Raw genomic sequence first — 25,029 nt, forward strand, 5'->3', positions numbered from 1 at the left:
ATTTGACAAAATCACTGAAGAAAGCTTTGCAATACTCAGATGGCTTCTTTTCATCTAACCAAGCATGTGCTTCAGGACAATCTTCCTTGAACCTGTCCATGTTTTGCTGCCATCTTGTAGTGTTGCTTGACCTTGCACATGCCCACAAGTGATTCTTTACTGTTTCTCCCTTGTGAAGCTGGTTCAGGTTTTGGTAGAGATGTCTGACACAAAATCTATGTTCAGAGTCAGGGAACAATTCTCTGACTGCTCTAACCAAACCCTACATCACAACAAACAACAGCTATGTTATGCTAAGACAGAAGATACAGTGTTGTAATCACATACATATAAGGAATTTTTTAATTTTCACCACACCTTCTGCTTATCACTCATTATAGAGATAGTTGATGTGTTAATGATGTTTAGGTAATTTTTCAAATTAGTAAGAAACCACTTCCAGCTGGCATGGCACTCCACCTCTACGACAACCATTGCAATTGGGTAGATGCAGTCATTGGGATCTACTCCAATTGCTGTCAATATCTGTCCACCATATTTGGTCCTTATGTGTGTTCCATCAAGACAAATAATGGGCCTACAACCAAGTAGCCATCCTCTTTTACAAGCATCCAAACATAAGTACAAAGTGCTCAATGTTCACCCATCCTTTTCAAGAAGAAAGTAGTGCCTGGGTTTGCTCTCCTTAGCTCATGTCCATAGTCCCAAAGCTGTCCATATTGGGCCTCTTCATCTCCTCTGATCTTTTTCAGACATGACAACCTAGCTCTTGCTAACTTAAATCTGTTTGGCTTCATGTTGTACTGTTTCTGAACTTTGTTCTGAAAAGCTGTCAAACTCATCTTTGGGTCATCTCTGAAATCTTCAACAAATTTTCCAGCTAGCAATGGAGCTGTCAACTCTTTCACTTCCCACACCCTCTCACAAGTATGCTCTCCAACATATGTCTTTATCAGCATGCACTCAACTCTGGTATCTTTAACAGCAATCATTCTCCAAGGGCAGCCTTCAACACATTTTGCTTCAATTCTGGTAGCATTGTTCCTTGTCTTCTTTATTTTTACTCTGTTCTTCACTATGTACATGGACACAACATTTATTAATTCTGCAGGGTTTGAAAAGACCATGCCAAGTTTAAATATTGGGTCTTCCATGTCTGTCAATTTGTTGAAAGCTGGGAAATCAAATTTTGTCCTGTCTTCACTCTCCGGGAGCTCTAATTTCTCTGTATCAACAACATCTGGATCATCACCATTTGCATCTTCTTTCACAACTTTCCTAGTTGCAGCTATTATGTCATCTGGGACAAAAGTGTCAACATTTTCATCAAACAAGGTGTCATCTCCAGCTTCAAAATCATAGTCAGAATCAGCAAAATCTGGATCAATACTTGAGTCTGATGCATAGCCACACTCTTCTTTTTCACTCTCATCAACATAATCTTCTTCTTGCATAGCAGCAAAATCTTCTTCTTCCATAGCAGCAAAATCTTCTTTTTTCACACCAGCTAATTCTTCTTCTCTAACAGCAGCAAATTCTTCTTCTTGCTGTACAACCTGAGGAAACATATTCTCCTTCCCTTTCTTTTCCATGTAAAATTCTTCTTTCACAAAATTAGTACTCAAGTTCCTCTTAGTAGGTATGGATCTGTTGTTGTTGCACAAATCTTGATATCCACCTGACATCATATTGAACATTTGCTCACTGAATGTAGGCATCAAATTGCTAGCTGGTATGTCCTCTGACTGAATTTCTTTCTTGCAAGGACTTATCACTCTAGGTAGCTCAACCGGTTGCAGAAGAACATCATCCCAAAGTTGTTTGTCCAGAACATTATCATGATCAACATAAACATGCAAATTGTGGCCACCTCTTGCACAAGCTGAATCTGCCATAGATAATGCATGCATTTCTAAGTTCATCTCCCAAACCATCTACTACTGTTTTGCCTGGATCCAACCAGTACACTGGAAATCCCATGGATGGCAAAGCATATCCTAGTTCCTTGATCATCCAATCCACCATAGCACAGCAGAATGTACCCTTGTCACAGCCATCATAAACATCTACTGATTCCTGCATGTAAACACGGTTCGATCCAACACCACAGAACCATCCATTGTGATGTATTACTAAGCTAAATAAGTCATTGCAATCCCCTGCATTGCAAAAAAAGTACAAATTCATCTCTTTATTGACAAAAAATCCCCAATTTTGAACCTAAAATCATCCATTTATCTAACAAAATATCCCCAATTTTGAAACCCTAGCTAACACATCCGAGAGGCACAAACGAAGGGGAAGAGAATTAGTGAGAAGAACTTACCATACTCGGGTGCATCATCCCAGGGAAATCGCCGTCGAGGAAGAAGCTCAGCACCAGCGCGACCACCGGCATCAGCCACACCGAGAACAGCTTCACCACAAACACCGTCGCCGCCAGTACCCGCAGATTCGTCGCCGTCATCAGCCGGCGCGGCTAGTGTAGGGGGGGCGGCTACCTCGCCATCCTCTCCGCCGCCGCAACCTACGGAGACAGCCAACGGGGTTGACATTGCCGCCGACGGGCACCCAGCCGCCTACAAGGTCGCCCAGTCGGGGTTTGGGGGTGGAGTGCGCTGGCGGGGGTCAGTACTGAATATGTTTTTCTTTCTAGGGGTTTTCTTGCAAATGTACACCGCTGACTCACAATGCCACGTGGGCTGCGCCAACGACTCAAAAAAAGAGAGTGACCCGTTTGCTCATATAGCAAACCAAACTGACCTGTTTTTCATGTTTTGAGACTTGTGTGACCAATGTGCTCATCTCGCAAGAGTTCAGTGACGAATGGTGCGTTTTCTCTTTTCCAGCGGGTGCTATCGTCTGTGACCTGCAGGACCGTCCCTTGGAAATTGTGTGGCAACCAGCGGCCGCCCAGAGCCAGCATGCGTTCGTCATGGCCTTTGATGCTCCAGTACAAAGAGCCTCCGGCGTGACCGAGGAAATGCAACGAGTCCGCGGCATGGAGGCACACGTTGTTGCCAAGGTCGTGGCTCTGCTCGGCGTACCAGCTGTGCGTCTCGGGTCTCCCTCTCCGCGGCTGGGTCTTGCTGTCGTTCCGGGCGAAGAAGCACGCCCTCGCGGCGCCAATGTCGTCGCGCACCCCGTCGTATCCTTGATAGACCACGCAGACGACCTTGAATGTTTCCATGCTGTCGGCGACACGCATGCCGCCCCCGGGCTTGAACTCAAAGTTCCTCTCGGTGCCCACGAGGTGCGAGCCGAGGCAGCGGTGACGCTTCATCTCCTCCATGCGCGGGATCAGCTGGTAGCGGCGCGTGGCCGGCTCGCAAACCACGAGGTCGGGGAAGGAGCGGCGCATCCACCCGCTCTTCTTCTTCTTGGCGAGGAGGACGAGGCTGCGGCTGCTGTCCACGACCTCCCATTTTCTGCTGCCGCCGGGCAGGAAGTCGAGTGAGAAGTGGCGGCTCTCGACGCGGTGCTGCGCCGCCGGCGCCGTGGGGACGAAGACGATCTCCCGGCCGCCCAGGGGGCACACACGGTTGTAGTAGTTTCCTGCGACGGGGCGCCGGTTTGGGGCCGGTGGGTGGGCTCTCTGGAGCTCGCTGGCGAAGAGCCATGAGCGGCCCATGATCCGGCGCCACCGCTTGCAGGTGGCCGCCGCGCGGACGAGGCAGAGAGGCGACGACATGAGACGCGCCAGGATCGGCTCCATGAGCCTGTCGGGGACGTCCTGAAGCGTCGTTGCCGGCGGTGGCTTCGCGCCGGCGGCCATGGAGATGGCCGTCCTGATCAGCAGTCTCCCTCTGCGCCGCAGATCGGGGTCGAGAGATTTATTCCTCAGCGTAACAAATGGAATCCGTTGTCAAAGTTTGGGTACTGGTCTACACAGTCCTCGGGACCAGTTGTTCATGGGCCATGAGGCCGTGACACTTTGCCATTCATTATGGGCCGCGCACGAGCCCGCCTCCCTCAAAAAAAGGGGAAAGTGACAAAATAAAAGTAGGACGATCAGTGTGTGTGCGTGCGTGTGCACGACTAGTTCCTGGCGGGGGATTCTAAAAAAAAAAGTTCCTGGCGGGTGATTCTAAAAAAAAAAAAAGAGTTTCTGGCGGGGAAGAATGCTTTTCTTTGGCTCTGAAAGTAGTACGTTCCAAGTGAAACAATCGTTTTATGAGGAAAGTTTTGTTTTCATGTGTTGCAAGTATTTGGCTTTTGCTTCAACAAGTTAACGTGTTAAACGACACTTTTCCTTTGCGTTCGTCAATCAACTTACTCACCATCTTTACCCTGATTTGAGGGGCAACATAATTATGTGTCTTGTCTGCAAAGCAATACTCCTATCAGATTAACTTAACCAATTGCCTGTCACCGAGGGAATTCGACAGTGATTGCTTTCTCTTTTACTCCCCCTGGTCAGCTCTATTTTTTGTATCTGAAGAAAACGGAAACATCAGCCGGCGGTAGATTCGATTCACAATCTGCTATGTGCTTTTCTTTCTATAATACCCCGTAGCAAGGGTGATGCCAACTAAACATAGGAGTTCTAGTTCCTGCTGGCTGTTTATTGTCCTTTTCACATTGTTTTTCAAGAATGTCCTTTTTGTATTTAGCTTGTGACCGAGGATCGGTATTGTCATCGGCAAGTTGTACTAAAATGGAATATGTATCTAGGTTCTGTTTGTTTGTACTAAAATGTTTGGTTAAATATATATATTCTGAACAAAATGTGTAGAGTCATAGTCCTTTTTTTACTGCATGAAAATTGTTCATCTCGACCGATGGGTAGTCAAAAACAGTTCTTTTATGTTCACTCCACGTAATTTAGAGTCGACAGTAAAATAGTTTATGCAATAGGGTGGGTCTTAAACTGATTCTACACGAAGAACTATTAAAACAGTTTAGATGATGTGAAATGCAATTAAAAAAAGAGCGAATTGAGTATCAGATATAACACCGTATCAGATTAAATGATGTGGTGCCTAGAGCCGGGGCTCCGCCTCCTCCTTTAAGAAAAAAAAATTAGGGTTCGTGCCTTTCGCCGACACCGGCGTAGGTCCGCCTCGTCTCCGGTGGCCCTAGGGCCATGGAGGCGCGGTGGATCCTGGCAAGGGCCGGCGGGAGGGCTCCGTTTTTAGTCATTTTTTCAATCTTGTTAGGGTTTGTGTCCTACTCAGGAAGGCGAGACGGCGGCGGCTCCCTGAAGATGGAATAAAGGTCTCCCGCCTAGCCCTCGTTCCGGCGGTGCGTCTAGCATCGTTGGCGGGCGTGTGGAGGTGTGTCTCCGGTAGATCTATCTTTGGTGGATTTGCTCGGATCTCGTCGTTGTTTGTCTACGTTCGTGTGTCTTCGGTTTGGATCCTTCCGATCTACGTTATTTTTCATCGGCGGCGGTTGCTGTTCTGGAGTGCTGGTCCAATGGGGCCTTAGCACGACGACTTCCCGACTGTCTACTACAACAAGTTGTGCCTGGCTCCGGCGATGAAGGGGCGATGACGGCGGCGCGCCTTCGGCTCGCTTCGGTGCTTGTGGTCGTCGCTAGGTGGTCTATGGATCTGGATGTAATTTTTATTTCTGGTGTTCGTTATACTACCATGATTGAAGATGAATAGATTGGAAGTTTTTCTGCAAAACAAAAATGATGTGGTGCCATGTGTCATGCATGACAATAAATAAGGTCATCAATGATACCAACCTAGCATTTAGTGATGCTCTAATCACCAGATAACTTGACGATGGGGGTAATGTGGTTTTGCCATGGCGAGCGGAACTTTCATACTACCCACTACAATCAACCTACTATACACCATGTATATAGTATCATACATCAATATCATACGCATGATACTAGGTAATATACGATACTTCCGAATGCGGGTGGTCTTAAACCGATTCTAAACGAAGAGCTAACATTAAATAGGTCAATGTACAAAGGCAACAAGGTTGACTCCTTAATGAGAGTGTGACTCTTAATGAAGAGTTTGTTTGATTCTCTGTGCACATCGAGAATTATCCTATGAGGCAGAAATAAAAATCATCTCGGTGTGCTTCTAGATGACCACAAACAAAATTAATACAAATACTTAATATCGCCATCTTCAAATCAAGATCTCAAACATTTCTTTGGATCGCCATGGCAGTTCCTTGTACGGTCTCGAATCTTCTTCTTCTTTATACAAATGACTCGCAAATCTGGTGCATCTTCTTGAAAACAAAAGGTTGAAACATGGAGATTCTGAAAAAAGATTGTTAACCTTGTCTAGTGATATGACCTAGTATCTTGTGTACAAAACATTCTAGAACGTGTACGGCCAAAATTTCCTATCTTTGACTTTTAATACGTAGAAGTATATGTTTCAATTGATCTGGTAAAAGTAATACTACTAATATAATTATATTCTTAAGGAAAAATATGTAAGATAATGCCCTTGTATTTCTTTTGGAAAGAAACAATAGGACAATGATATTGGCCCAAGATTCAAATTTTGAATTATTTTCCCCTTTCCCAGGAGATGTTCGCCATTTCGAATTTTAACATGTTTTTGTAGGGACCAGGGATGAACAAACAAATGGCAAAGCTGAGCTGATCCAAATGTATACGTTTTGAATTCTTTCACAAAGTTAGACTGTACAATCAATTCCTTGGTTTTCACCACATATATCTTTTCCAACTTCTGTTGAACTTGATATCAAAAAATTCGAGAACAAAGAAGAAGAAGAATGAGCTGCTAGTAGTATATTTCAGCGTCTGCACAGGAGGTGATTCTCCTCGTGGATGGTCTCGAGGTTGGGCCGCCTGGAGCGCGCGCTGCTGAGGCGGTGCTTGAGCACGTCGATCTCCGCGGCCACCGCGTCGTCCACCATCTCGTCCAGCCGCGCCCTCGGAGACGGCGCCTCCTCCGCGGCCGGCACGAAGGTGATGGCCGGCTCGGGCTGAGCCGCGGCCCCCACGGAGGAGACCTTGGCGGAGCGGCGGGCCTCCCGGGTGGCCGCGGCGGCGAGGCGGGCCATGTCGGCGGCGGCCAGCTTCGTGCCGATGTGCTTCATGGGGAAGGTGGCGTAGACGACGCCCATCTCGAGGTCCTCGTCGGCGTGGAGCGCCTCGAGGCGGGTGCCGACGCGCGCGTGGCGCGTCTCGGCCACGAAGTGGCCCGGCGCGTCCATCATCAGCTCCGCCGCCGTGGCCGGCAGCGTGACCCGCCGCACCGCGCCGTCGGGCAGGATCACCCGCGCGCCCTTCCCGCCCGGCGTCTTGGCCAGCGTGCACGACAGGTAGTTCCCCATGCCCGCTCGCGCGCCGACGTACGGGAGCTCCTCCAAGAACCGTCGCAGAGCAGAAGCTGTTGCGCAAGGAGCCAAGCGGAAGGAGGCCGAGCTAAGACAAGATCGCGCCGCGGAAGCAAAGCAGGCGAGGGAGCGAGCAGGTTGTTGAAGTGCTGGGAACGGCGGGGATGGATGGATGTTTGCGGTGGTTGGTTCGGGTTTGCGGCTTGCCGGTGACGCCGCGGCTTTATATAGCTACCGCGGGTCGCCTCGGCGGTGGCTGGCTAGCCTGGATTGGAAACGCGTGCGGAGGAAGGTGACGGCGAAGGCAAGTCAGCGGGAGGTGGGTGTCTCCTCCCGCCGCGGGGCGCGTGCGAGGGTGTGGATGATGGGGTCGGGTCGTCGGTCGGCCCGCGCGTGCGGCGTGGTGGGGACGGACGGAGCTCCCCGGCTGGCTGGGTGGGTCGGAATGTTGGATAGATAGAAAAATGGTGTCGCCCCGGCCGCGTCGTGGGTGGCCGCGGCTTTTATCCGTGGGCACCCGTCTATTTCCGGCTGTCAAACAACGCCTTTTCTGGCTTCAGATTCAGACCCAACCGCCAAGACCTGCAAACTGTATTTCCTAAATCCGGTGCTTGCATGGGTTTTGTATGACTCTAGTCAGTCTTTTCACATTCTTTTTGTTGCCTTTGTGCATCTAAGGGTGTCAGCGGCGCCAAATATAGCGATTAGCGATTATGATTATCGCCCACGAGAAACATAGGGTGGCTTGGTTGGTTTTGGAAGTACGTATTTGTTTAGGTAAATCCTTGAGATTATTAGGGAGGGTTGGTTTCAAAAGCATTTGTTTAGGTAAAATCATTCAGATTGTTTGTATGTCTTCCAGTGAGAAAGCGACGAATCGCTGTTGGGTCTTGCCTTGTTTTCTTCTTCTTTAGTCATGGACTGAAGAATGAGCGAGTAGAGGAGCTCAAGATATCGTATGTCTTTTTGTTGGATGTCGTTTTCTTGGGTTGGGTTGGGTTTGGCTTGTCAATATTCAAACATGTGACAGTCATTTCCGCACGCCTTAAACGTGCTCCCGTGCCGTGCTTGCCATTTAACCATTTAGCCTGCGGAGCAGGTAATAGATTTGGTCTAGGGGCAGCAGCGGGCAAGCTAAGATGTTTTCCGTTGCTGTTATTGATCTGATTGTACTACTAAGTAGTAAGAGAATCGTGGTTAGCCTAGCTAGCAGTACATGTGCTACTCGCAAACTATCCCATCTTTCCTGCGCAAACTCAACTCGCGTAGCAGCATAAAATAATCACAGTGGGCAATTCACCTACCGACATGAACTGAAACTCTACCCGTGTGAATTTCTCAATCTTTTCGTAAGGAGACTCTCAGCGTTGACTGCAGCTAGCAATCCAGGTTCATTGATTGTCCAGGCTCCAGGCTCATTAAACAATGTATACAGGTAGTATAAAGCTAATCCTTGCGAAGATTGTTCTAAGCAAAATCCTCCGCCATGTACAACGTACCACTCACTCTATCTATACATTATCAATTCAGGACAAAGGAAGACTCTGATCTGGTCTGAACCAAACCGACAGGGACAGTCTTGTTTGCAAAAGGAAAGGAAAAAAAAAGAGAGATCAGTAACACAGGTGCCGGTTGAACGATTGACCCGGGAAACGGGGCGAAAATTTCCACATGATGAGGCTCTTGATCTCGATCCAGCTAGCCATTTATCATTGGTTAGCAAAGTCGCCAGCGTCGACGAGAGAAACTGCCAGGAAATTAACGTGAACATGGGATAAACACCAGTCTGCTGATGAGATCGGACGAGATCGATATGCTTCACGGCCGTGTGGACTTTGCTGGACTTCACATGTGGCGTCCGTGCGTGCACCTGGTTGCTGGTGGATCCCTCGACTGACCGGTGTACTTTTCGACGGTGGTAGCTTGACGCCTGTGCCAACCGTGGTTTCAGCAGCAGGAATGCGCGTTTGGCTCACTGGAAATGGTTGACCTATGATGAACTGATTATTATATTATTTGTATGTAAAGGGCAGGTCAAACTTTTGGTGCAATCGTCGGGCAACACGTCGTGTGTCGTTATCTCTCGGCACTGGGTTTTTTTTTTTTTGGTTACAGAACGTATATCGTTCAACACCATGTGCGTATGTTGTGAGCGTGAAGATAATGCGTCCATGGCGCCGGTCTATTTCTGGGTCTGACGACAATCGATAAAAATTTTGTGGCTTCAGAATGGTCAGCAAGGAAGAACTGCGATCCACTTTAAATCTCCACATGAGGCTCTTGATCTCGATCCAGCTAGCCATTTATCATAGTAACGTGGACGAGAGAAACTGCCAGGAAACTAACCTGAACATGCAACAGTCTGCTGATGAGACCGGACACGATCGATATGCTCCACGGCCGTGTGGACTTTGGAGCTAGATCACCAATCGACCACGTCGGCCACCCCCTATATATTTACCGGCTCGTACTACGTACATGTGGCGTCCGTGTGTCGGTGCGTGCACCTGACTTGACCAACTGCTGGTGCAACGCTCTGAACTTTTCGACGCTTGTAGCTTAGCTTGCTTGACACCACTTTGGCTTAACTGGAAATGGTTGACCTGTGTGTGATGAATTACTTTTATATATAAGGATAGGTCAAACTCAGTGGTTTGGCACAGTGGGGCAACACGTTATGTGTCGTTGTCTTTTGGTATTTCCTTACTTCACGTGAAGTCCTGTTTGCGTATGTTCTCCTCCTTGCCGACACAGTGACACCACGTGAAACGTGGGAGGATGAACAGAGGGCCAGGTGGACCGCCACTTAATCTGGAGACAAGTTTTCCCTTCTTCTTTTTAGCCTGAATCTAGATCCAAGTTTTTTTTTAAATACAAATCTAGATCCAAGATGTTAGATAAGTGTAAGCCATTTTGTTCGAGAAAAAGGAGCCACTAAATGATGACTCAATATTTTCTTTAAATTATCTAAAAAATACATTTTGTTTACCATCAACAAGATGTCTGGACACGTGAAAGTAAGATACTGTGATACGTCTCCAATGTATATATTATTTTTGATTGTTCCATACTATTATATTATCTGTTTTGGATGTTTAATGGGCTTTACTATGCATTTTTATATTATTTTTGGGACTAACCAAAGGTCCAGTGCAAATTGCTGTTTTTTGCCTATTTCAGTGTTTCACAGAAAACGAATATCAAACGAAATCCAAACGGAATGAAACCTTCGGAAGAGTTATTTTTGGAACAAATGCAATCCAGGAGACTTGGAGTGGACGTCAAGGAAGCAACGAGGCGGCCATGAGGTAAGGAGGCGCGCCCCCCACCCTCGTGGGCCCCTCGTGGCTTCACCGACCTACTTCTTTCGTCTATATATACTCATATACCCTGAAAACATCCGAGAGCACCACGAAACCTTATTTCCACCGCCGCAACCTTCTGTACTCATGAGATGTCATCTTGGGGCCTTTTCCGGCGCTCCGCCGGAGGGGGAATCGATCACAGAGGGCTTCTACATCAACACCATAGCCTCTCCGATGATGTGTGAGTAGTTTACCACAGACCTTCGGGACCATAGTTATTAGCTAGATGGCTTCTTCTCTCTCTTTGGATCTCAATACAAAGTTTTCCTCGATTCTCTTGGAGATCTATTCGATGTAATTCTTTTTGCAGTGTGTTTGTCGATGATGTGATTGACTTGAGCCATTCCGGTAGCTTAGCACACGATCGTTTAGTATTCTGCTATTGCTTCCTTCATGAGTTATACATGTTCCTCTGACTATGAGATTATGCAACTCCCGAATACCGGAGGAACACCATGTGTGCTATCAAACGTCGCAACATAACTGGGTGATTATAAAGATGCTCTACAGGTGTCTCCGAAGGTGTTTATTGATTTGGCATAGATCAAGATTAGGATTTGTCACTCCGTGTATCGGAGAGGTATCTCTGGGCCCTCTCGGTAATGCACATCACTATAAAGCCTTGCAAGCAATGTGACTAATGAGTTAGTTGCGGGATGATGCATTACGGAACGAGTAAAGAGACTTGCTGGTAACGAGATTGAACTAGGTATGAGGATACCGACGATCGAATCTTGGGCAAGTAACATACCGATGACAAAGGAACAACGTATGTTGTTATGCGGTTTGACCGATAAAGATCTTCGTAGAATATGTAGGAGCCGATATGAGCATCCAGGTTCTGCTATTGGTTATTGACCGGAGATGTGTCTCGGTCATGTCTACATAGTTCTCGAACCCGTAGGGTCCGCACGCTTAACGTTCGATGACGATTTGTATTATGAGTTATGTGATTTGATGACCGAAGTTTGTTCGGAGTCCCGGATGAGATCACAGACATGACGAGGAGTCTCGAAATGGTCGAGAGGTAATATATTGGAAGGCTATATTCGGACATCCGAATAGTTCCGAGTGATTCGGGTATTTTTCAGAGAACCGGGGAGTTACGGGAATTCACCGAGGAAGTATTGGGCCTTATTGGGCTTTAGTGGAAAGGAGACAAGGGCCACAAGGGGAGGCAGCGCGCCCCCATGGGCTGGTCCGAATTGGACTAGGAGGGGGCGGCGCCCCCCTCTTTCCTTCTCTCTCTCCTCCTCCTTCCCTCTCTCCACCTCTTGGAAAAAGGAAGGGGACTCCAATTAGGATTGGGGATCCTAGTTGGACTCCCCATATAGGCGGGCCCCTCCTAGGCCGGCCTCCTCCTCCTCCCTTCTTTATATACGGGGGAGGGGGGCACCCCAAAGACACACCAAAGTTTCTCTTAGCCGTGTGCGGTGCCCCTCTCCACAGCTACACACCTCGGTCATATCGTCGTAGTGCTTAGGCGAAGCCCTACGCCGGTAACTTCATCATCACCGTCACCACGCCGTCGTGCTGACGGAACTCTCCCTCGTCCTCAACTGGATCAAGAGTTCGAGGGACGTCATCGAGCTGAACGTGTGCTGAACGCGAAGGTGTCGTACGTTCGGTACTTGGATCGGTTGGATCTAGAAGACGTTCGACTACATCAACCGCGTTACTTAACGCTTCCGCTTTCAGTCTATGAGGGTACGTGGACACACTCTCCCCGCTCGTTGTTATGCTTCTCCTAGATGGATCTTGCGTGATCGTAGGAATTTTTTTGAAATTACTTCGTTCCCCAACAGTGGCATCTGAGCCAGGTCTATGCGTAGATGTTATATGCACAAGTAGAACACAAAGAGTTGTGGGCGATAATAGTCATTGTGCTTACCAGCAACGTCTTACTTTGATTCGGCGGCATTGTTGGATGAAGCGGCCCGGACCGACATTACATGATCGCATTCATGAGACTGGTTCTACCGACGTGCTTCACACACAGGTGGCTAGCGGGTGTCTATTTCTCCAACTTTAGTTGAATCGAGTTTGACTACGCCCGGTCCTTGTTGAAGGTTAAAACAGCACACTTGACGAAAAATCGTTATGGTTTTGATGCGTAGGTAAGAACGGTTCTTGCTAAGCCCGTAGCAGTCACGTAAAACTTGCAACAACAAAGTAGAGGACGTCTAACTTGTTTTTGCAGGGCTTGTTGTGATGTGATATGGTCAAGACATGATGATATATAAATTGTTGTATGAGATGATCATGTTTTGTAAAAGTTATCGGCAACTGGTAGGAGCCTTATGGTTGTCGCTTTATTGTATGAAATGCAATCGCCATGTAAGCTTTACTTTATCACTAAGCGGTAGCGATAGTCGTAGAAGCAATAATTGGCGAGACGACAACGATGCTACGGTGGAGATCAAGGTGTCAAGCCGGTGACGATGGTGATCATGACGGTGCTTTGGAGATGGAGATCAAAGGCACAAGATGATGATGGCCATATCATATCACTTATATTGATTGCATGTGATGTTTATCCTTTATGCATCTTATTTTGCTTAGTACGGCGTAGCATTATAAGATGATCCCTCACTAAATTTCAAGGTATAAGTGTTCTCCCTGAGTATGCACCGTTGCGACAGTTCGTCGTGCCGAGACACCACGTGATGATCGGGTGTGATAAGCTCTACGTTCACATACAACGGGTGCAAGCCAGTTTTGCACACGCAGAATACTCGGGTTAAACTTGAGGAGCCTAGCATATGCAGATATGGCATCGGAACACTGAGATCGGAAGGTCGAACGTGAATCATATATTAGATATGATCAACATAGTGATGTTCACCATTGAAAACTATTCCATCTCACGTGATGACCGGACATGGTTTAGTTGATATGGATCACGTGATCATTTAGATGACTAGAGGGATGTCTATCTAAGTGGGAGTTCTTAAGTAATATGATTAATTGAACTTAAATTTATCATGAACTTAGTCCTGATAGTATTTGCATATCTATGTTGTAGATCAATAGCTTGCGATGTAGCTCCCCGTTTATTTTTTATATGTTCCTAGAGAAAAATAAGTTGAAAGATGATAGTTGCAATGATGCGGACTTGGTCCGTGATGTGAGGACTTATTGCTACACAGAAGAATTATGTCCTTGATGCACCGCTAGGTAACGGACCTATTGCAGGAGTAGATGCAGACGTTATGGACATTTGGCAAAGCTCGGTATGATGACTACTTGATAGTTTTGTGCACCATGCTTTACGGCTTAGTATCAGGACTTCAAAAACCGTTTTGAATGCCACGCGGCATATAAGATGTTCCAAGAGCTGAATTGGTATTTCAGACTCATGCCCGAGTCGAGAGGTATGAGACCTCTGACAAATACTTTGCCTACAAGATGGAGGAGAATAGCTCAACCAGTGAGCATGTGCTCAAATTGTCTCGGTACTACAATCGCTTGAATCAAGTGGGAGTTAATATTCCAGATAATGTAGTAATTGATAGTGTTCTCTAGTCACTATCACCAAGCTACTAGAACTTCATGGTGAACTATAATATGCAAGGGATGACGAAAACGATTCCCGAGCTCGTCGCGATGCTGAAATCGGCGAAGGTAGAAATCAAGAAAAAGCATCAAGTGTTGATGGTTGACAAAACCACTAGTTTCAAGTAAAAGGGCAAAGGAAAAGAAAGGGAACTTCAAGAAGAATGGCAAGCAAGTTTCCACTCCCATGAAGAAACCCAAAGCTAAACCCAAGCCTGAAACTAAGTGCTTCTACTGCAAAGGAAATGGCCACTGGAAGTGGAACTACCCTAGATACTTGGTGGATAAGATGGATGGCAAAGTGAACAAAGCTATATTTGATATACATGTTATTGATGTGTACTTTACTAGTGTTCATAGCAACCCCTCGGTATTTGATACTGGTTCAGTTGCTAAGAGTAGTAACACGAAAACAGGAGTTGTAAGATAAACAGAGACTAGTTAAGGACGAGGTGACGATGTGTATTGGAAATGATTCCAAGCTTTATAAGATCACCATCGCATACTCCTTTTACCTTCGGGATTAGTGTTGAACCTAAAATAAATGTTATTTGGTGTTTGCGTTGACCATGAATATGATTGGATCATGTTTATTGCAATACAGTTATTCATTTAAGTCAAAGAATAATTGTTGTTATGTTTACATGAATAAAACATTCTATGGTCATACACTTAATATAAATGGTTTATTGAATCTCGATTGTAGTGATACACATATTCATAATATTGAAGCCAAATGATGCAAGGTTAATAATGATAGTGCAACTTATTTGTGGCACTACTGTTTAGGTCATATTGGTGTAAAGCGCATGAAGAAACTCCATGCAGATGGACTTTTGGAATCACTTGATTATGAATCATTTGATGCTTGCGAACCATGCCTCATGGGCAAGATGACTAAAACTCCGTTCTCCGAAACAATGGAGCGAGCCACTGACTTATTGGAAATAATACATTTTCGATGTATGCGGTCCAATGAGTGTAGAGGCTCGTGGCGGGTATCCTTATTTTCTGACCTTCACAGATGATTTGACCATATCTACTTAATGAAACACAAGTCTGAAACATTTGAAAAGTTCAAAGAATTTCAGAGTGAAGTGGAGAATCATCGTAACAAGAAAATAAAGTTTTTACGATCTGATCGCGGAGGCGAATATTTGAGATACGAGTTTGGCCTTCATTTAATGTGGAATAGTTTCACAAACTCACGCTACCTGGAACACCACAGCGTAATGGTGTGTCCGAACGTCGTAACCGTACTTTATTATATATGGTGCGACTTATGATGTCTCTTACCGATTCACCACTATCGTTTTGGGGTTATGCATTAGAGACAGCTGCATTCACTTTAAATAGGGCACCATCTAAATCCGTTGAGACAACACCATATGAACTATGGTTTGGCAAGAAACCCAAGTTGTCGTTTCTTAAAGTTTGGGGCTGCGATGCTTATGTGAAAAAACTTCAACCTGATAAGCTCGAACCCAAATCGGAGAAATGCATCTTCATAGGATACCCAAAGGAGACTGTTGGGTACACCTTCTATCACAGATCCAAAGGAAAGATTTTCGTTGCTAAGAATGGATTCTTTCTACAGAAGGAATTTCTCTCGAAAGCAGTGAGTAGGAGGAAAGTAGAACTTGATGAGGTAATTGTACCTTCTGCCGAATTGGAGAGTAGTTCATCACAAAAATCAGTTCCAGTGATACCTACACCAATTAGTGAGGAAGTTAATGATGATGATCATGAAACTTCGGATCAAGTTACTCCCGAACCTCGTAGGTCAACCAGAGTACATTCCGCATCAGAGTGGTACGGTAATCCAATTCTGGAAGTCATGTTACTAGACCATGACGAACCTACGAACTATGAGGAAGCGATGATGAGCCCAGATTCCGCGAAATGGCTTGAGGCCATGAAATCTGAGATGGGATCCATGTATGAAAACAAAGTATGGACTTTGATTGACTTGCCCGAGGATCGGCGAGCCATTGAGAATAAATGGATTTTCAAGAGCAAGGCGGACGCTGATAGCAGTGTTACTATCTACAAAGCTCGAATTGTCGCAAAAGGTTTTCGACAAGTTCAAGGTGTTGACTACGATGAGATTTTCTCACTCGTATCGATGCTTAAAGTCTGTCCGAATCATGTTAGCAATTGCCGCATTTATGAAATCTGGAAAATGGATGTCAAAACTGCATTCCTTAATGGATTTATTTAAGAAGAGTTGTATATGATGCAACCAGAAGGTTTTCTCAATCCTAAAGGTGCTAACAAAGTGTGCAAGCTCCAGCGATCCATCTATGGACTGGTGCAAGCATCTCGGAGTTAGAATATATGCTTTGCTAAGATGATCAAAGTATATGGTTTATAAAGACTTATGGTGAAGCCTGTATTTACAAGAAAGTGAGTGGGAGCACTACAACCTTTCTGATAAGTATATGTGAATGACATATTATTGATCGGAAATGATGTAGAATTATCAGGAAAGCATAAAGGAGTGTTTGAAAGGAGTTTTTCAAAGAAAGACCTCGGTGAAAGCTGCTTACATATTGAGCATCAAGATCTATAGAGATAGATCAAGACGCTTGATAAGTTTTTTCAATGAGTACATACCTTGACAAGATTTTGAAGTAGTTCAAAATGGAACAGTCAAAGAAGGAGTTCTTGCCTGTGTTGAAAGGTGTGAAGTTGAGTAAAGACTCAAAACCCGACCACGGCAGAAAATAGAAAGAGAATGAAAAGTCATTTCCTATGCCTCAGTCATAGGTTCTATAAAGTATGCTATGTTGTGTACCAGACCTATTGTGCAACTCACCATGAGTTTGGTAAGAGGGTACAATAGTGATCCAGGAGTAGATCACTGGACAGCGGTCAAAATTATCCTTAGTGGAACAAGGATATATTTCTCAGTTATGGAGGTGATAAAGAGTTCGTCGTAAAGAGTTACGTCGATGCAAGCTTTGACACCGATCTGGATGACTCTGAGTCTCGATCTAGATACATATTGAAAGTGGTAGCAATTAGCTAGAGTAGCTCCGTGCAGAGCATTGTAGACATAGAAATTTGCAAAATACATACGGATCTGAATGTTGCAGACCCGTAGACTAAAATTTATCTCACAAGCAAAACATGATCACACCTTAATGCTCCTGGGTGTTAATCACATAGCAATGTGAACTAGATTATTGACTCTAGTAAACCCTTTGAGTGTTGGTCACATGGCGATGTGAACTATGGGTGTTAATCACATGGTGATGTGAACTATTGGTGTTAAATCACATGGCGATGTGAACTAGATTATTGACTCTAGTGCAAGTGGGAGACTGAAGGAAATATGCCCTAGAAGCAATAATAAAGTTATTATTTTATTTCCTTATATCATGATAAATGTTTATTATTCATTCTAGAATTGTATTAACCAGAAACTTAGTACATGTGTGAATACATAGACAAACAGAGTGTCCCTAGTATGCCTCTACTTGACTAGCTTGTTTATCAAAGATGGTTATGTTTCCTGACCATAGACATGTGTTGTCATTTGATGAACGGGATATCATTAGAGAATGATGTGATGGACAAGACCCATCCGTTAGCTTAGCTTTATGATTGTTTATTTTTATTGCTATTGCTTTCTTCATGACTTATACATGTTCCTCTGACTATGATATTATACAACTCCCGAATACCGGAGGAACACCTTGTGTGCTATCAAACGTCACAACGTAACTGGGTGATTATAAAGATGCTCTATAGGTGTCTCCGAAGGTGTTTGTTGAGTTAGCATAGATCGAGATTACGATTTGTCACTCCGTGTGTCAGAGAGGTATCTCTGGGCCCTCTCGATAATGCACATCACTATAAGCCTTGCAAGCAATGTGACTAATGAGTTAGTTGCGGGATGATGCATTACGGAACGAGTAAAGAGACTTGCCGGTAACGAGATTGAACTAGGTATGAGGATACCGACGATCGAATCTCGGGCAAGTAACATACCGATGACAAAGGGAACAACGTATGTTGTTATGCGGTTTGACCGATAAAGATCTTCGTAGAATATGTAGGAGCCAATATGAGCATCCAGGTTCCGATATTGGTTATTGACCGGAGATGTGTCTCGGTCATGTCTACATAGTTCTCGAACCCGTACGGTCCGCACGCTTAACGTTCGATGACGATTTGTATTATGAGTTATGTGATTTGATGACCGAAGTTTGTTCGGAGTCCTGGATGAGACCACGGACATGACGAGGAGTCTCGAAATGGTCGACAGGTAAAGATTCATATATTGGAAGGCTATATTCGGACATCGGAATAGTTCCGAGTGATTCGGGTATTTTTCGGAGAACTCGGGAGTTACGGGAATTCACCGGGGGAAGTATTGTTGGAAATATGCCCTAGAGGCAATAATAAAATGGTTATTGTTATATTTCCTTGTTCATGATAATTGTCTATTGTTCATGCTATAATTGTGTTATCCGGAAATCGTAATACATGTGTGAATACATAGACCATAACATGTCCCTAGTGAGCCTCTAGTTGACTAGCTCGTTGATCAATAGATGGTGACGATTTCCTGACCATGGACATTGGATGTCATTGATAACGGGATCACATCATTAGGAGAATGATGTGATGGACAAGACCCAATCCTAAGCATAGCACAAGATCGTGTAGTTCGTCTGCTTAAAGCTTTTCTAATGTCAAGTATCATTTCCTTAGACCATGAGATTGTGCAACTCCCGGATACCGTAGGAATGCTTTGGGTGTGCCAAACGTCACAACGTAACTGGGTGGCTATAAAGGTGCACTACGGGTATCTCCGAAAGTGTCTGTTGGGTTGGCACGAATCGAGACTGGGATTTGTTACTCCATGTGACGGAGAGGTATCTCTGGGCCCACTTGGTAGGACATCATCATAATGAGCTCAATGTGATCAAGGATTTGATCACGGGATGATGTGTTACGGACGAGTAAAGAGACTTGCCGGTAACGAGATTGAACAAGGTATAGGAATACCGACGATCAAATCTCGGGCAAGTATCATACCGGTAGACAAAGGGAATTGTATACGGGATTGATTGAATCCACGACATCGTGGTTCATCCGATGAGATCATCGTGGAACATGTGGGAGCCAACATGGGTATCCAGATCCCGCTGTTGGTTATTGGCCGGAGAGATGTCTCGGTCATGTCTACATGCCTCCCGAACCCGTAGGGTCTACACACTTAAGGTTCGATGACGCTAGGGTTATAGGGAAAGTTTGTACGTGGTTACCGAATGTTGTTCGGAGTCCCGGATAAGATCCCGGATGTCACGAGGAGTTCCGGAATAGTCCGGAGGTGAAGATTTATATATGGGAAGTCATCATACGATCACCGGAAGTATTCGGGGGTTTGCCGGTGTTGTACCGGGACCACCGAAGGGGTTCCGGGGGTCCACCTACCCCGGAGGGCCCTATGGGCTGTATGTGGAAGGGAACCAGCCCCTAAGTGGGCTGGGCGCCATCCCCCCTAGGGCCCATGCGCCTAGGGTTGGTGGGAACCCTAAAGGGGGCGCCCCCTTGGCTTGGGGGCAAGCCCCCTCCCCTTGGCCGCCGCCCCCCCTCTAGATCTCATCTAGAGGGGCCGGCCCCCTTTCCCCTTCGCCCTATAAATAGAGGGGTGGAGGGAGGGCAGCCGCACCACATCCAAGGCGCAGCCCTCCCCCTCTCCAACACCTCCTCCTCCTTCCGCAGTGCTTGGCGAAGCCCTGCCGGAGTACCACGCTGCTCCAACACCACCACACCGTTGTGCTGCTGCTAGAGTTGTCTTCCCCATCCTGTCCCTCTCTCCTTGCTGGATCAAGGCGTGGGAGACGTCACCGGGCTGCACGTGTGTTGAACGCGGAGGCGCCGTTGTTCGGCGCTTAGATCGGAATCAACCGTGATCTGAATCGCTACGAGTACGACTCCTTCATCCGCGTTCTTGTAACGCTTCCGCATCGCGATCTTCAAGGGTATGAAGATGCACTCCCCTCTCTCTCGTTGCTAGTCTCTCCATAGATTGATCTTGGTGATGCGTAGGATTTTTTAAATTTCTGCAACGATCCCCAACAAGTATTGGGCCTTATTGGGCTTTAGTGAAAAGGAGAGAAGTGCCACAAGAGGAGGCAGCGCCCCCCCCCCATGGGCTGGTCCGAATTGGACTAGGAGGGGGCGGCGCCCCCCTCTTTCCTTCTCTCTCTCCTCCTCCTTCCCTCTCTCCACCTCTTGGAAAAAGGAAGGGGACTCCAACTAGGATTGGGAATCCTAGTTGGACTCCCCCTATAGGCGCGCCCCTCCTAGGCCGGCCTCCTCCTCCTCCCTCCTTTATATACGGGGGTGGGGGCACCCCAAAGACACATCAAAGTTTCTCTTAGCTGTGTGCGGTGGGCCCCTCCACAGTTACACACCTCGGTCATATCGTCGTAGTGCTTAGGCGAAGCCCTGCGCCGGTAACTTCATCATCACCATCACCACGTCGTCGTGCTGACGGAACTCTCCCTCGTCCTCAACTGGATCAAGAGTTCGAGGGACGTCATCAAGCTGAACGTGTGCTGAACGCGGAGGTGTCGTACGTTCGGTACTTGGATCGGTTGGATCGAGAAGACGTTCGACTACATCAACCGCGTTACTAAACGCTTCCGCTTTCGGTCTATGAGGGTACGTGGACACACTCTCCCTGCTCGTTGCTATGCTTCTCCTAGATAGATCTTGCGTGATCGTAGGAAAGTTTTTGAAATTACTTCGTTCCCCAACACCCCTGTCCTTGGCGTTTGGTCATAATTATGTCATAAATGCGACCACATCGACGACATATCTTCCTGTCGGTGTAAAAACCGGTGAACCTCTGGGTAGGGGCTCCCAAGCTGTGGACCTCGAACAGATGGTAACGGGAACAAGGAGATGATGTTTACCTAGGTTCGGTCCCTTTTGATGGAGGTAAAACCCGATGTCCTGCTCTTTGTTTATATTGATCTAGATGTATCAAGTACATACTTGATCTACCTCGAGATTGTGAGATGTGTTCTAACTCTAGGGCTATGTGAATGAGATTGCCTTGATGGCCCCTCTATGGGCTAAACCCCTTGTCTTATATACACGCCAGGTAGGGTGTCTAGCGTAGAGGTGGTGAGAGAAGTCTTGGAGTATACGACAAGTCTTTGGTAGATGTGGTCTCAATCTTCTCCCCAGCGTGCGGCCTTCGGTGTCCATCTTGAGGAGAATGAGGGCCCGCCGGCCCAATCCGAGGAGCGTGGGCCGGCTAGGTTAGACCCCCTAATCTAGGACACCGTCACTTCCCTTTCGCCCCTCCTCCTGAAGCAGAGCGTTTTCACCAGCTCATAGTCATTTCCACATCTGCATTGCCAAACAACTAACTTTCACTACAGTAGCTTCCTCAGCACAACAACTTTGCCAACATAGCAAGTCCAGGGCTGGATTTTTCAACGTTGCACCCCAAACAAACAGGGCCTTAGTGGCATTTCTAAGTTAACAAAACTCTTAGTGGTGTTTCTTAGTAGTGTTTCACTAGTGACTTAACATCAAAAGCAACTATGAATATGTCTCGAAGAGGGGCAATTAAAGAAAAAATTAAGCAAAAGAAACCTATGATTGGATTTCTTGTAGAGTAACAAGCACAACTTATCTCTACCATATGAATATTGTGATGTACTATATGAAGAGTAGGCAATGCGCAGCTAACTAGCAACGACACAATGTTACTCATCGACATCCTTCATCCTTGTAATGCTGAAATGTGCAATCATATTTTGACACAAATGCCATCCTTCATGCAGAGTAACACAACGTGGCTAACCAAGACCACACCTATTTGAAACTCATCCAGAGATCCTTCCAAGGCACTGATACTCTGCATGCCCAAGTGATTCGCCAGCTCATCCAGCAGGAGTACATGAGGACGTGACATCCATATCAAAGCGGTCATGACATGGACCTTCTAAGAGCATCTCTAACAAAAACACTAAAAGGCTTTAACTCCTCAAAAGATTCTCTTTGAGGATTTAAAGCCTTTCTAACCGAACCCTGAACTGGTCTAACTCCTAAATTTTTTGAGAGAAGTGACCCTCCCTCCTCAAATTTGAGCAACCCAAATCGATTCTCAGTAGAGGATTCCCTCGTCCGTGTCCATTTCTCTCACTAAGCCTCGTCCACACTGGTGCATCCTCCGTCGTGTTCTTTGCCTTCCACTTGCTCTTGGCAGCTTCTTTGCTATCCTTAGAGCATCTACAGCCGGGCGCCCCAAACTCTCCCCCCTAAATGCCCGGGTGGAGAGCCTAGTAACTGACTGGTCAAAAAATACTTGACCCGGACGGATGCCTCATACCGGCCTCAGACGCCAGGGCTGACCGGCAACCCTCATATCTAGCCCAAATCTGCGGCCATTATAGGGAGGCCCGGGCGTGTCGGCCACGTCAGATCAGGCCCACACTGGCCCACCCCGACCCCACAAATATTCCTTCCCATCCTCTTCCCGGACCAGACCCTAGCCACTACACTCTGCTTCGCTTCGCCCCCAAGCTCCCGTCTGGTGATCTTCGGCCTTTTCCGGCATGGCGCGTAGTAGATCTGACTCGGACCACTCCTGATCCATCGGCTGGGGCGTCGTCCCATATGGGAGGAGGCGCGCGCTACCGCGGAAGAGGAAACCATCTGTGCCAGCATCCTCCACAAGCGGCAGAGGAGGAACACGCGCGCCGTCGCCTGAGAGCAAAGCCAGAGTGGTCCGTGCCATGACCGGATCCCCCCCCCCCCCCCCCCCCCCGAGGAGAAGGAGGACAATGATGGGGCGTACAGCTCTGGCGAGGAGGAGATCCGGTTTGATCCATATAGCATCTTTGGTCGCTACTTCCGCGACAAAGACGTCAAGGGCGCCGGCAAGAGCAAGCGTGGATGATCTTTGCCCATAACAGTATGTATGTATACCATGCCAAATTTTGGTAGTCGGATGGCATTGTATTGATGTAGTAGCCGGATGTCCGGATGCATCGAAAGTTTATGATGTGTGTGTAATATGGATTCGGGGTTTGCTAATTGAGAGTCCACGGAACAGAGATTTGATGTGTGGTCGACCATTATCCGTTGACGTAACCGTCACGTCTGTGGACGTATGAGGTACCGGTTTAGCAGTAGGTGGCTGTAGATGCTCTTACACAGCGCTTGGCTTTTCACCTTGTCCTGAGCAGCCATCCTCCAGTTTCTCCTCGCTGCTTGAATTTGCTACTCGTACACCTCGGCCTTTCTGTTCGCGTCCTTCCTGCTCTGCTTGTACCCGCTCTCAAAATCATGGAGGTTGCCACAGCAGAGGTGGAGGTTCTCGTCGTGCAAATGTATGACACCGTTGCAGGCGGTGTTGAGCAGGTCCCGGTCGTGGGACACGACGACCAGCATCTTTGTTCTTCCACTGCGAGCACAGGGTACGGCTCCAGACAGAGCACATCATTTCAATTCGTTTTCAGGCCACCCAAGTTCAGCGATTTTGCAGTTATGCAACTGCTAGTACCACGGAAGGCTGTCACAGGGTCATTGCTGAAACGGATTCATTTGAAGCTTCGGCGGGACCAATGGAAGGTGGGAATAGTACGGCTGCAGTGATCATTGTCGAGGGAGGAACCTGTAACTTGTCCGAGGAGGCCCCATTTTGGTCAGGCTAACCAAGTTGCTACTGAGATCGGTCTAAGTTTTGCCATCTTTGTGAACTGAAACTCGATCGGTGTGGCTGCGGTAGTCCAAGTTCAGTGTTCAAATTCCGCGCCCATTAAACAATGTCTACGTCAATAACAAAGCCTTGCCAAAATAAAGAGTAAAATGCACTGGCAGTCACTGAACTTGCGAAGAGCGCTCACTTTGGTCACTGTACTTAGAAATACGGCCAATACGGTCACCCAATACGACAAGACGTGTTTGTACGGTCACTGTTGCTCGTATGCCACCCGTCGCCGCTCTGTTTGACCAGTCAGTGCCGTCCACGTCGGCACGCTCAGGGTTATTTCTGTAAATTACGCCGGCGCATGTAATTATCCACCCCCCCTGAAATACCCCACTCTGTAGTGGAATCCCTAAATCCCCACTCTGCTGGCGACGCCGCTGCCCTCTCCCAAATTCCCCACTCTGCCGCCGACGCCGCCGCCCTCTCCCTGTTGTTGCCGCCGCCCTCTTCCGTGCTGCTTGCCGGCGGCCTCTCCCTGCCGCGTGCCACCGCCCGTTGCTTCACTCCGCCATGTCGACAAGCTTGGTCAGGTCATCGGTTGGCGGTCGTTCGGTGGTGGTGCCGCTCATCAGGTGCCCTTCTTGCCGCACTCGTGTGAAGTTCTATCTGTCGAACACGGAGAAGCACGAGGGCTGGGTCTTCTACAGGTGCCCTGTTGGTGTAAGTGGAGTGCATCCCTAGTTCTTCATTTTGGTCGAATTTTGGGAACTTGTAATGGTGATTTCTGGCGTTTGTTCTTTTCTTTTGATCTTCAGGACCATTTCTGGCATTGGGAGTTGGAATACGTTGCATATTTGGTGGATAATCAGTTTCTCGTTGGCAATGAAGCCGTAGATGCATTAGGAGCTGCAGAGGATAAGAGGGAAGAGCTGATTCGAGCAAGGAATCGAAGATATGCAGGTGGAGGTGCAGGTGTAGGTGCAGTTGATCTTCCAGGCTTTGAAGATGGACATCATGGAAGAGTTGCATGTCAAATGAGCAATCAGCAAGCAGAAGCACTCGTAGGGTTAGGCAATGAAATATTGGTGATGATGAAGGCACTGTTGGCAGCACTCATTGTAGTTGCAGTGC

At 47.0% G+C, this 25,029-nt stretch overlaps 1 protein-coding gene across 1 annotated transcript; it reads right to left on the reverse strand.

Moving 5' to 3' along the window:
* Positions 1-6,584: 6,584 nt before the first annotated feature.
* On the reverse strand, positions 6,585-7,747 carry LOC123175625 (uncharacterized). Its single transcript, XM_044590254.1, has one exon. The coding sequence runs from the start codon at positions 7,282-7,284 to the stop codon at positions 6,742-6,744; it is 543 nt and encodes a 180-aa protein (XP_044446189.1). The 5' UTR covers positions 7,285-7,747; the 3' UTR covers positions 6,585-6,741.
* Between the last annotated feature and the right edge of the window lie 17,282 nt (positions 7,748-25,029).

Source organism: Triticum aestivum, chromosome 1D (genome assembly GCF_018294505.1).
Source record: "Triticum aestivum cultivar Chinese Spring chromosome 1D, IWGSC CS RefSeq v2.1, whole genome shotgun sequence".
NCBI classification, from domain to species: Eukaryota; Viridiplantae; Streptophyta; class Magnoliopsida; order Poales; family Poaceae; genus Triticum; species Triticum aestivum.